General features: G+C 64.7%; 1 protein-coding gene across 2 annotated transcripts in view; it reads left to right on the forward strand.

Annotated features, from left to right (window-relative positions):
• Positions 1-2,260: 2,260 nt before the first annotated feature.
• Positions 2,261-13,005, forward strand: part of LOC147113146 (serum response factor-like) — a 322,604-nt gene continuing 311,859 nt past the window's right edge. The window contains exon 1 of one of the 2 annotated variants that reach the window (XM_085998044.1): positions 2,261-3,132. In XM_085998044.1, the coding sequence (XP_085854170.1) occupies positions 2,596-3,132 (537 nt within the window). In that variant the 5' untranslated portion in view covers positions 2,261-2,595. The remainder of the gene's footprint in view (positions 3,133-13,005) is intronic. The other variant, XM_085998045.1, reaches the window with a different exon arrangement.

Below are 13,005 nucleotides of genomic sequence, written 5' to 3' on the forward strand. Positions count from 1 at the left end.
TCACTGATCCACCCTCGCCCTACCAGGTTTGGCCCTGACCCTGCTACCACTACCACCGTAAGCTCTTTGGTGACTCCTTTGTGTTCCACTTGTACTTCAGCTGCCCCCAAATTGTCCACCTTCTGTCCTGTGTAGGTTTTGAGACTAATGGGGCATGTACCTAGCTCTGGTACTTTTGCTTCCCCCCATAGCTTGGCGTACTCAGTCTGCGACATTATGATTACACTACATCCGGTGTCAATCTCAAACTTTACTTGACCTCCGTTCACTATCAAATACTGAGTGAGAGGGGGTACGTTGGGCCTTGAAGTGTCTATACTGTATACAGTGAAAACCTCCTCACTAGACTCTTCCTCCTCTTGTATGTAATTTGCCCACTTTGTGTACTTCTCCCTCCCCCCTTTAGCATGCTTTGCCCCTTTAGCACTGCTTCTCTCACTCACTGCCCTTTTACAGACTTTCTTTAAGTGCCCTATTTTTCCACAATTGTGGCACTTTGCCTTTGCAAACCTGCAGTCCTTTGCATAATGGCTCATCCCGCCACATCGGTAGCAATCCCCAACCCCGACTGGTGGACTTTTCGCGCCAGCTTCCATCTTGAAAACAGCTCCTCCCACTGGTTTACTCCATTTCTCCTTGCTCATACTGTTTAAGTCCTTAATGTCCTTGTTAGCCGTCTCCATGGCTTGTGCTTTTTTAAGTGCCGTCTCAAACGTTAATCCTTCTTCTGACAGCAACCTTTGCTGTATACTGTCGTCATTAATTCCGCATACTAGTCTGTCCCTTAACATGACTGAGCGTATTTCCAAAATTACAGTATGTGGAGGAGCTTCGGAAGCTCGCACAGGACTCAGTAACGCTTTCTTCCGGCCTCCTAATCCTCGAATTGAATTTCCATCTCTGTACTATTTCACTAGGTTTCGGATTGAAATGATTCTTTAGTAGACTCACCAACTCGTCAAAAGATTTTTCTCCTGGCCGCTCCGGGCTCAGCAGATTCCTCATCCGTGTATAGGTTTGCGCTCCCACACAACTCAGTAAAATGGCCCTTTTCTTTTCAGCACTGTCCACCTCGTTTGCCATAAAGAAATGGCTAAGTATTTCACAATACTCCTCCCAAGACTGCGACTTGCCGTCAAAAGGTGCCACGGAGCCTACCGTTCCTGCCATCCTTGGAGTCCGGTCACTTCAGCCAAAAAATCGAACTCCGTTTCGACTCCCGCGGCCTAGCCTCGTGCTTTTCCGACTAGTTTGCTAACCAACCCGAGCACCTCTTCCGAATACTCCATAACTATGACTGATCCACCAAAACTTTTCCGTCCTTTATTCTCGTCGCCATATGTGGTATCTTGAGATGGCCATAGATGGAGACGGACACAGGTTAACTCCGTAACATGGTTTAATCAATAATTGCACATTAAAGCTTCTGCCATGAGGCAGCAAAAACAAAGAGTACAACAGTACAGACCAGACTTAACTCAGGAGACCAATTGCCACAGCACCACCTGGTGGATCAGGTTACTCATAACCTCCCAGGTTACGACAGACGGCACCTCCGACATTACAGCACTCCCTCAGTACTGCACTGGAGCATAAGCTTAGATTAGGTGCTCAAGTCTCGGGAGTGGGAGTTTGAACCCCTGACCTTTTGAATTAGAGACGAGATGGCTGAGCTTAGCCAAAGGTTAGATGCGTTCCAGCAGCAGTGGACTATTCAAGTGTGTAAGGCATCACGCCACAAATTTCAGTGTATGATAACAAGTTTTCTTTTAGCGGTTCATGTAAAAAATATATATATAACGTTTGCTTTGCTTGACAAGCTGGGCTGGTTGCTGGCCAGTGGTAGCTCATCAGTTGGCCTGGCCCTGGCTTGGGCTCTGCTCCAGCCTTGCCCAGCTCTGGTCCTGTCCCCTGGCTGTGCTCTGGCCTTGCCCAGCTCTGGTCCTGTCCCCTGGCTGTGCTCTGGCCTTGCCCAGCTCTGGTCCTGTCCCCTGGCTGTGCTCTGGCCTTGCCCAGCTCTGGTCCTGTCCCCTGGCCCTGGCCCTAGCTCTGTGGTGAGTTGCCGGAGCAGCCGCCTATGATGTAATTGGAAGCCTGCGCTGGTATGTTTCTATGTATTCCAGGCCGGTGGGCTGGGCCAATCAGCGCGCCGCGCGGTGACTCACCATATAAGGACCGCTCGCGCCATAAAAGGAAACATTGTCTCTTTATATGGGGAGGAAAAGTAGTGCCGGGCGCAGGCCGGCTGCGCTGCCTCCGCCAGTGAAGGGGGACGGGAATGTCCCCAGCAATAAGACCTTTGAGTCATTCATTGATTGATTTTTAATTAGCAGGGGGCAGTTTCTGTTTTTGTGCGGGCTAATGAAGAAGGTGCTGGGGTGAGGCGGGGCGCTGTGCGCGGTGGAGGGCGGCACTCTTTGGTGTGCGGGCGGTGCTGCGGGCTGCGCGCCGCCTCTCTCTCTCGGGCCGGTCTCCGGGTTCCACATTGTATCCAGTTTTGTTGTGAAAGGTTGTGTGACGGAGAGTAACCACAAATAACCCGCTACCCCGGCCGCGGCCGGCCTGGCCTCGGCCCGATTGTTGTGATTGGAAACAATGTTACAGAGCCAGGCTGGAGTTGCGGCCGCCGCTGCCGACACCAGCACCTCCAGCAGCGGCAGCGGCAGTCCGGCGGCCGGCAGCCTCCAGCAGGCAGTCCCGCAACCCCCACCGCCTCCCCCGCCTGCAGCACCGCCGCCGCTGCTACTGCTGGCCCGGGAGCGGGAGCCTCCGCTCGTCACCACTTACAGCGGCTCCGAGCCCAGCAGCGACGAAGACGACGACATGGTGGTGGCCCCGGCCCCGGTTGACAGGCGCGGGGTGAAGCGGAGGGTGTCGGAGCTGGCGGCGGCGGCGGCCGCCGGTTTGGTCGGGGTGACCGGCCACGACTCGAGCCTGGAGTGTGGCGGCGGGATGACAGCAGCCGGCGGCGGGGGATACGGGGCGGCGGCAGGAGGAGGTGTGGCGGCCGGAGCCGGGCTGAAACCCGGCAAGAAAACGCGAGGGAGGGTGAAGATTAAAATGGAATTTATCGATAATAAGCTGAGGCGGTACACCACCTTCAGCAAGAGGAAGACCGGCATCATGAAAAAGGTGAGCCGGAGTCTGCGAGCTGCAGTGTGGGCTGACAGATGAGAGGTGGGCAACTTCAGGAGAGAGTCTCTGTGTGGACACCGGGGGAGAGAGAGAGAGGTGGGTAACCAAGAGAGAGTCAGTGTGGGCGCACTGGCAGAGAGAGAGAGAGAGAGAGAGAGGTGGGCAACTTCAGGAGAGACTCTGTGTGTGGACACCGGTTAAAATAGACAGTCAGTGTGTGTGGACACCAGCTGAGAGAAGTGGGCAACTTCAGGAGAGAGTCTCTGTGTGGACACCGGCAGAGAGAGAGGTGGGTAACCAGGAGAGAGTCAGTGTGTGGACACCGGCAGAGAGAGAGAGGTGGGTAACCAGGAGAGAGTCAGTGTGTGTGGGCACTGGCAAAGAGAGAGAGGTGGGTAACCAGGAGAGTCAGTGTGTGTGGGCACCGGCAGAGAGAGAGAGAGGGGTGGGCAACCAGGAGAGTCAGTGTGTGTGGGCACTGGCAGAGAGCGAGAGAGAGAGGTGGGTAACCAGGAGAGTCGGTGTGTGTGGACACCAGCTGAGAGAGAGAGGTGGGTAACCAGGAGAGTCGGTGTGTGTGGGCACCGGCAGAGAGAGAGAGAGAGAAAGAGAGAGAGAGAGAGGTGGGTAACCAGGAGAGTCGGTGTGTGTGGACACCAGCTGAGAGAGAGAGAGAGAGGTGGGTAACCAGGAGAGTCAGTGTGTGTGGGCACCGGCAGAGAGAGAGAGAGGGGTGGGTAACCAGGAGAGTCAGTGTGTGTGGGCACCAGCTGAGAGAGAGAGAGAGAGGTGGGTAACCAGGAGAGTCGGTGTGTGTGGGCACCGGCAGAGAGAGAGAGAGAGAAAGAGAGAGAGAGAGGTGGGTAACCAGGAGAGTCGGTGTGTGTGGACACCAGCTGAGAGAGAGAGAGAGAGAGAGAGAGAGGTGGGTAACCAGGAGAGTCAGTGTGTGTGGGCACCGGCAGAGAGAGAGAGAGGGGTGGGTAACCAGGAGAGTCAGTGTGTGTGGGCACCAGCTGAGAGAGAGAGAGAGAGAGGTGGGTAACCAGGAGAGTCAGTGTATGTGGACACCGGCAGAGAGAGAGAGAGGGGTGGGCAACCAGGAGAGTCAGTGTGTGTGGGCACTGGCAGAGAGCGAGAGAGAGAGAGAGAGGTGGGTAACCAGGAGAGTCAGTGTGTGTGGGCACCAGCTGAGAGAGAGAGAGAGAGAGAGGTGGGTAACCAGGAGAGTCGGTGTGTGTGGGCACCGGCAGAGAGAGAGAGAGAGGGGTGGGCAACCAGGAGAGTCAGTGTGTGTGGGCACCAGCTGAGAGAGAGAGAGAGAGAGGTGGGTAACCAGGAGAGTCGGTGTGTGTGGGCACCGGCAGAGAGAGAGAGAGAGGGGTGGGCAACCAGGAGAGTCAGTGTGTGTGGGCACTGGCAGAGAGCGAGAGAGAGAGAGGTGGGTAACCAGGAGAGTCGGTGTGTGTGGACACCAGCTGAGAGAGAGAGGTGGGTAACCAGGAGAGTCGGTGTGTGTGGGCACCGGCAGAGAGAGAGAGAGAGAGAAAGAGAGAGAGAGAGGTGGGTAACCAGGAGAGTCGGTGTGTGTGGACACCAGCTGAGAGAGAGAGAGAGAGAGGTGGGTAACCAGGAGAGTCAGTGTGTGTGGGCACCGGCAGAGAGAGAGAGAGGGGTGGGTAACCAGGAGAGTCAGTGTGTGTGGGCACCAGCTGAGAGAGAGAGAGGTGGGTAACCAGGAGAGTCAGTGTATGTGGACACCGGCTGATAGAGATGGGCAACTTTGTGTGTGTGTGTCTCTCTCTCTGCAGGGTGAGTACTCAGTGTAGTATGAAATAGTACATCTACAATAACCTGGTGACCTTTTGTAGGGTCATTTCTGATCAACCTTGTGATTATACCCATTGCTGATGGTTGTCTTCTGTGCTGCTGGATTTACCCCCCGGCCCTGGTGCCAACGATTGCATATTGAGATGAGCGTTTCCCTGACTGCTCAGTGGGTAAATGCACTGTCCAGTGTGGCAGTGAGCTGCACACACCAGGAAAGTTCCAGGTTTGACCCATGGTCTGCGATGTGTTTGCTGATCTATGTTGAAGTGGTGCGAGGCCTGTTGGCACCCACAAGGCTCGCACATGAAGGCTGGGTGCTTGGGTGAGCTGCAAGAGGGAACCGTACCCCAGCAAGAACCAGCTCCTCTGAGTGGCGTAGGGGATAACGTACCACCGAGTTGTAACAGTAATTTACAAATGTGAGATTAACTTGTGATCCTGGCTCTGGACTCGTGGCGGTCAGCATAGGCCACTGGGGTCTCATGATATCAGCCGGACCCCCAGTAATTGGGACCATGACAACAATCCCCTGCCCACCAGTTGCCGCCTTGTAATCATGATTGTGACCCCCATCCTTGCATTTCCACCTTGTAATTGGGGCTGTAAACCCCTCTCCCAAATAGTTGCTGCCACTGACTCCATCCCTTTCCCTGGTCAGTCTCTGGTTGAACCAGACTGTTTGCAACCTCAGTGTCCTATGTGACCGAGCTTCTGACCACATATCCTCTCCATCACCAAGTCCACCTACTCCACCTCCATAACATTGCCCGACTCCGCCCCACCTCAGCCCATCTGCTGAAACCCTCCTCCATGCCTTGTTACCTCGAGACTTGACTATTCCAGTGCTCCTCGGGCCGGCCTCCCACCTTCCACCCTCGGGAAACTTCAGCTCATCCAAAACTGATGCCTGTATCCTAACTCTTGCCAAATCCTGCTCACCGACAAACATTGGCTCCTGGTTCGCCACCATGAGATTTTAAAATTCTCATCCTCGTGTTAAAATCTCCCCACGGCTTTGCCCCTGCCTACATCTGGAACCTTTTTTGGCTCGGTGTCAAATTTTGTCTGAAAACGCTCCTGTGAAGCAACTTAGGACATTTTATTGGGTTAAAGGCACTGTATAAATGCAAGTTGTAATTGGGGCTGTGACCCTCTGGATTAGATTGCTTCCGTGTTATCCGTTCTGCTCCCATATTTCAATCAGCATGTTTCAAGCAATGGCCAGGCGTGACTGTAATGGGGGCAGTTGAAACTTGTGGTTTGGGGAGGTCACTGTTTCTGTCCTCTGTTTTATTCTCCCCAATTCTTTTCCCACGTTTGGTGCCTTCCATTCCCCCTGCAGTCCTTGGTACAGTTCCATGTTTATTGGGTAAGCTCCAGCACACTTCATCATTATTTCCGTGTGTGCCGTGATGCTGGACAGCAGGAGGCTGTGGGGCTCAGCACAGCCTTGCCTGGTTCTGTCCTCGCCTCATCTTCACATGCTTGACCTTCCAGCAGTCTGAGCCAGGAACCCTGGCAGTTTGCTCTTTCTCTGTTTTATTGCCCTCGAATGTGGTGGTGAGCCGTCTTCTTGAACCGCTGCAGTCCGTGTGGTGAAGGTACTCCCACAGTGCTGTTAGGGAGGGAGTTCCAGGATTTTGACGCAGCGACGATATATTTTCAAGTCAGGATGGTGTGTGATTTGGAGGGGAACTTGGAGGTGGTGGTGTTCCCATGCGCCTGCTGTCCTTGTCCTTCTAGGTGGAAGAGGTCGTGGGTTTGGGAGGTGCTGCCGAAGAAGCCTTGCTGAGTTGCTGCAGTGCATCTTGTAGATGGTACACACTGCAGCCACGGTACGCCGGTGGTGGAGGGAGTGAATGTTTAAGGTGGTGGATGGGGTGCCAATCAAGCGGGCTGTTTTATCCTGGATGGTGTCGAGCTTCTTGAGTGTTATTGGAGCTGCACTCATCCAGGCAAGTGGAGAGTATTCCATCACACTCCTGACTGCCTTGTAGATGGTGGAAAGGCTTTAGGGATTCCTTCACAGTAGTCTGCTTTTTAAAAAAAAAACAAAAAAAAAACTTGTGGATTGTTACCTGACACAATTCGAGATGGAGCTCTGCAGGGCAGTTATGTGGATTGCCCGCTCCTCTGAGTGTGTGCTAACTAGATGCTTGCTGCTATCTTCTATCAGACTCCTCGGGGCTGCATCATCATTCCGAAATATCACTCGGTCAAACTGAAATATCTTTGAAACTTCCCAAAGGATTATGATTGCGCAGTTAACACTTTTCTCTCCCCTTCCATCACCATCTATTTGCCTTGTCCCGTCTCTCCTATTTCTCCCAAAGCAGCCTGTGACAATGCTGCTTGCCTTTGTATTGCGAGATGTGGACAGTCACATTGACATCATCCAGATCGCAGAGCAGTTGCACCAAAGAAAGCAAGGACTAGTATTCATACAATGTCTTTCACCACCTCGGGATGCCCCAATGCCCTTCAGCCAATGAAGTACTCGTCAAGTGTAAGCACTTGTTGTAATGTAGTCAACGCAGCAACCAATTTGCTCACAGCAACATCCCACAAACAGCAATGAAATAATCGATCAGATCATCTGTTGTTAAGTCATGTTGGTGAAGCGCTAAGTATTGGCCAGGACACCGGGGAGAACTTCCCTGCTCTTCAAAATAGTGCCGTGGTATCTTTTAATGTTTTCTTTAGAGGGCAGGTGGGCGCCCCCCCCTATCCTAAAGTGGGTGTGTACTGTCACCGCGCTGTGTTATCCAGCTCCGTGCACGTCACGCGTGCGCTCTCTCGCTCGCTTGCTCTCCTAGTGGGTGTGTACTGTCACCGTGCTGTTATCCAGCCCCGTGCACGGTGCTCTCGCTGGGCTCTCGCTCTCTCGCTGGGCTCTCGCTCTCTCGCTGGCTCTCGCTCTCTCGCTGGGCTCTCGCTCTCTCGCTGGGCTCTCGCTCTCTCGCTGGGCTCTCGCTCTCTCGCTGGGCGCCCGCCGGGCTCGCGCTCGCTCTCTCGCCGGCCGGGCTCGCGCTCGCTCTCTCGCCGGCCGGGCTCGCGCTCGCTCTCTCGCCGGCCGGGCTCGCGCTCGCTCTCTCGCCGGCCGGGCTCGCGCTCGCTCTCTCGCCGGCCGGGCTCGCGCTCGCTCTCTCGCCGGCCGGGCTCGCGCTCGCTCTCTCGCCGGCCGGGCTCGCGCTCGCTCTCTCGCCGGCCGGGCTCGCGCTCGCTCTCTCGCCGGCCGGGCTCGCGCTCGCTCTCTCGCCGGCCGGGCTCGCGCTCGCTCTCTCGCCGGCCGGGCTCGCGCTCGCTCTCTCGCCGGCCGGGCTCGCGCTCGCTCTCTCGCCCGCCGGGCTCGCGCTCGCTCTCTCGCCCGCCGGGCTCGCGCTCGCTCTCTCGCCCGCCGGGCTCGCGCTCGCTCTCTCGCCCGCCGGGCTCGCGCTCGCTCTCTCGCCCGCCGGGCTCGCGCTCGCTCTCTCGCCCGCCGGGCTCGCGCTCGCTCTCTCGCCCGCCGGGCTCGCGCTCGCTCTCCCGCCCGCCGGGCTCGCGCTCGCTCTCCCGCCCGCCGGGCTCGCGCTCGCTCTCTCCGCCCGCCGGGCTCGCGCTCGCTCTCCCGCCCGCCGGGCTCGCGCTCGCTCTCCCGCCCGCCGGGCTCGCGCTCGCTCTCCCGCCCGCCGGGCTCGCGCTCGCTCTCCCGCCCGCCGGGCTCGCGCTCGCTCTCCCCGCCCGCCGGGCTCGCGCTCGCTCTCCCGCCCGCCGGGCTCGCGCTCGCTCTCCCGCCCGCCGGGCTCGCGCTCGCTCTCCCGCCCGCCGGGCTCGCGCTCGCTCTCCCCGCCCGCCGGGCTCGCGCTCGCTCTCCCGCCCGCCGGGCTCGCGCTCGCTCTCCCGCCCGCCGGGCTCGCGCTCGCTCTCCCGCCCGCCGGGCTCGCGCTCGCTCTCCCCGCCCGCCGGGCTCGCGCTCGCTCTCCCGCCCGCCGGGCTCGCGCTCGCTCTCCCCGCCCGCCGGGCTCGCGCTCGCTCTCCCGCCCGCCGGGCTCGGCGCTCGCTCTCCCGCCCGCCGGGCTCGGCGCTCGCTCTCCCGCCCGCCGGGCTGGCGCTCGCTCTCCCGCCCGCCGGGCTCGCGCTCGCTCTCCCGCCCGCCTCGCTCCCGCCGCCGGGCTCGCGCTCGCTCTCCCGCCCGCCGGGCTCGCTCTCGCTCTCCCGCCCGCCGGGCTCGCTCTCGCTCGCCCGCCCGCCGGGGCTCGCTCTCGCTCTCCCGCCCGCCGCGCTCGCTCTCGCTCTCCGCCCGCCGCGCTCGCTCTCGCTCTCCCGCCCGCCGCGCTCGCTCTCGCTCTCCCGCCCGCCGCGCTCGCTCTCGCTCTCCCGCCCGCCGCGCTCGCTCTCGCTCTCCCGCCCGCCGCGCTCGCTCTCGCTCTCCCGCCCGCCGCGCTCGCTCTCGCTCTCCCGCCCGCCGCGCTCGCTCTCGCTCTCCCGCCCGCCGCGCTCGCTCTCGCTCTCCCCGCCCCGCGCTCGCTCTCGCTCTCCCGCCCGCCGCGCTCGCTCTCGCTCTCCCGCCCGCCGCGCTCGCTCTCGCTCTCCCGCCCGCCGCGCTCGCTCTCGCTCTCCCGCCCGCCGCGCTCGCTCTCGCTCTCCCGCCCGCCGCGCTCGCTCTCGCTCTCCCGCCCGCCGCGCTCGCTCTCGCTCTCCCGCCCGCCGCGCTCGCTCTCGCTCTCCCGCCCGCCGCGCTCGCTCTCGCTCTCCCGCCCGCCGCGCTCGCTCTCGCTCTCCCCGCCCGCCGCGCTCGCTCTCGCTCTCCCGCCCGCCGCGCTCGCTCTCGCTCTCCCGCCCGCCGCGCTCGCTCTCGCTCTCCCGCCCGCCGCGCTCGCTCTCGCTCTCCCCGCCCGCCGCGCTCGCTCTCGCTCTCCCGCCCGCCGCGCTCGCTCTCGCTCTCCCGCCCGCCGCGCTCGCTCTCGCTCTCCCGCCCGCCGCGCTCGCTCTCGCTCTCGCCGCTCTCGCTCCGCCCGCCGCGCTCGCTCTCGCTCTCCCGCCCGCCGCGCTCGCTCTCGCTCTCCCGCCCGCCGCGCTCGCTCTCGCTCTCCGCGCTCGCTCTCGCTCTCCGCGCGCGCTCGCTCTCGCTCTCCGCCCGCCGCGCTCGCTCGCTCTCCCGCGGCTCGCTCTCGCCGCCCGCCGCGCTCGCTCTCGCTCTCCGCCCGCCGCGCTCGCTCTCGCTCTCCCGCCCGCCGCGCTCGCTCTCGCTCTCCCGCCCGCCGCGCTCGCTCTCGCTCGCTCTCGCCGCCCGCCGCGCTCGCTCTCGCTCTCCCCCGCCGCGCTCGCTCTCGCTCTCCCGCCCGCCGCGCTCGCTCTCGCTCTCCCGCCCGCCGCGCTCGCTCTCGCTCTCCCGCCCGCCGCGCTCGCTCTCGCTCTCCCGCCCGCCGCGCTCGCTCTCGCTCTCCCCGCCCGCCGCGCTCGCTCTCGCTCTCCCGCCCGCCGCGCTCGCTCTCGCTCTCGCTCTCCCGCCCGCCGCGCTCGCTCTCGCTCTCCCGCCCGCCGCGCTCGCTCTCGCTCTCCCGCCCGCCGCGCTCGCTCTCGCTCTCCCGCCCGCGCCGCGCTCGCTCTCGCTCTCCCGCCCGCCGCGCTCGCTCTCGCTCTCCCGCCCGCCGCGCTCGCTCTCGCTCTCCCGCCCGCCGCGCTCGCTCTCGCTCTCCCGCCCGCCGCGCTCGCTCTCGCTCTCCCGCCCGCCGCGCTCGCTCTCGCTCTCCCGCCCGCCGCGCTCGCTCTCGCTCTCCCGCCCGCCGCGCTCGCTCTCGCTCTCCCGCCCGCCGCGCTCGCTCTCGCTCTCCCGCCCGCCGCGCTCGCTCTCGCTCTCCCGCCCGCCGCGCTCGCTCTCGCTCTCCCGCCCGCCGCGCTCGCTCTCGCTCTCCCCGCCCGCCGCGCTCGCTCTCGCTCTCCCGCCCGCCGCGCTCGCTCTCGCTCTCCCGCCCGCCGCGCTCGCTCTCGCTCTCCCGCCCGCCGCGCTCGCTCTCGCTCTCCCGCCCGCCGCGCTCGCTCTCGCTCTCCCGCCCGCCGCGCTCGCTCTCGCTCTCCCGCCCGCCGCGCTCGCTCTCGCTCTCCCGCCCGCCGCGCTCGCTCTCGCTCTCCCGCCCGCCGCGCTCGCTCTCGCTCTCCCGCCCGCCGCGCTCGCTCTCGCTCTCCCGCCCCGCCGCGCTCGCTCTCGCTCTCCCGCCCGCCGCGCTCGCTCTCGCTCTCCCGCCCGCCGCGCTCGCTCTCGCTCTCCCGCCCGCCGCTCTCGCTCTCCCGCCCGCCGCGCGCTCGCTCTCGCTCTCCCGCCCGCCGCGCTCGCTCTCGCTCTCCCGCCCGCCGCGCTCGCTCTCGCTCTCCCGCCCGCCGCGCTCGCTCTCGCTCTCCCGCCCGCCGCGCTCGCTCTCGCTCTCCCGCCCGCCGCGCTCGCTCTCGCTCTCCCGCCCGCCGCGCTCGCTCTCGCTCTCCCGCCCGCCGCGCTCGCTCTCGCTCTCCCGCCCGCCGCGCTCGCTCTCGCTCTCCCGCCCGCCGCGCTCGCTCTCGCTCTCCCGCCCGCCGCGCTCGCTCTCGCTTCTCCCGCCCGCCGCGCTCGCTCTCGCTCTCCCGCCCGCCGCGCTCGCTCTCGCTCTCCCGCCCGCCGCGCTCGCTCTCGCTCTCCCGCCCGCCGCGCTCGCTCTCGCTCTCCCCGCCCGCCGCGCTCGCTCTCGCTCTCCCGCCCGCCGCGCTCGCTCTCGCTCTCCCGCCCGCCGCGCTCGCTCTCGCTCTCCCGCCCGCCGCGCTCGCTCTCGCTCTCCCGCCCGCCGCGCTCGCTCTCGCTCTCCCGCCCGCCGCGCTCGCTCTCGCTCTCCCGCCCGCCGCGCTCGCTCTCGCTCTCCCGCCCGCCGCGCTCGCTCTCGCTCTCCGCTCCGCCCCCGCCGCGCTCGCTCTCGCTCTCCCGCCCGCCGCGCTCGCTCTCGCTCTCCCGCCCGCCGCGCTCGCTCTCGCTCTCCCGCCCGCCGCGCTCGCTCTCGCTCTCTCCCGCCCGCCGCGCTCGCTCTCGCTCTCCCGCCCGCCGCGCTCGCTCTCGCTCTCCCGCCCGCCGCGCTCGCTCTCGCTCTCCCGCCCGCCGCGCTCGCTCTCGCTCTCCCCGCCCGCCGCGCTCGCTCTCCCGCCCGCCGCGCTCGCTCTCCCGCCCGCCGCGCTCGCTCTCCCGCCCGCCGCGCTCGCTCTCCCGCCCGCCGCGCTCGCTCTCCCGCCCGCCGCGCTCGCTCTCGCTCTCCCGCCCGCCGCGCTCGCTCTCTCCCGCCCGCCGCGCTCGCTCTCGCTCTCCCGCCCGCCGCGCTCGCTCTCCCGCCCGCCGCGCTCGCTCTCCCGCCCGCCGCGCTCGCTCTCGCTCTCCCGCCCGCCGCGCTCGCTCTCGCTCTCCCGCCCGCCGCGCTCGCTCTCGCTCTCCCGCCCGCCGCGCTCGCTCTCGCTCTCCCGCCCGCCGCGCTCGCGCTCGCTCTCCCGCCCGCCGGGCTCGCGCTCGCTCTCCCGCCCGCCGGGCTCGCTCTCGCTCTCCCGCCCGCCGCGCTCGCTCTCGCTCTCTCCGCCCGCCGCGCTCGCTCTCGCTCTCCCGCCCGCCGCGCTCGCTCTCGCTCCGCCGCGCTCCGCGCTCGCTCTCTCGCCCGCCGCTCTCTCGCTCCCGCTCGCCGCTCGCTCGCGCTCGCTCTCTCGCCCGCCCGCGCTCGCGCTCGCTCTCTCGCCCGCCCCGCTCGCGCTCGCTCTCTCGCCCGCCCGCTCGCGCTCGCTCTCTCGCCCGCCCCGCTCGCGCTCGCTCTCGCTCGCCCGCCCCGCTCGCGCTCGCTCTCCCCCGCCGCGCTCGCGCTCGCTCTCTCGCCCGCCGCGCTCAGCGCTCGCTCTCTCGCCCGCCGCGCTCGCGCTCGCTCTCTCGCCCGCCGCGCTCGCGCTCGCTCTCTCGCCCGCCGCGCTCGCGCTCGCTCTATCGCCCGCTCGCGCTCGCTCTCGCTCTCTCGCCCGCCGCGCTCGCTCTCGCTCTCTCGCCAGCCGCGCTCGCTCTCGCTCTCTCGC

The sequence above is a fragment of the Somniosus microcephalus genome, chromosome 9 (genome assembly GCF_052327205.1).
Source record: "Somniosus microcephalus isolate GS21.2 chromosome 9, FLI_Smic_1.0, whole genome shotgun sequence".
NCBI classification, from domain to species: Eukaryota; Metazoa; Chordata; class Chondrichthyes; order Squaliformes; family Somniosidae; genus Somniosus; species Somniosus microcephalus.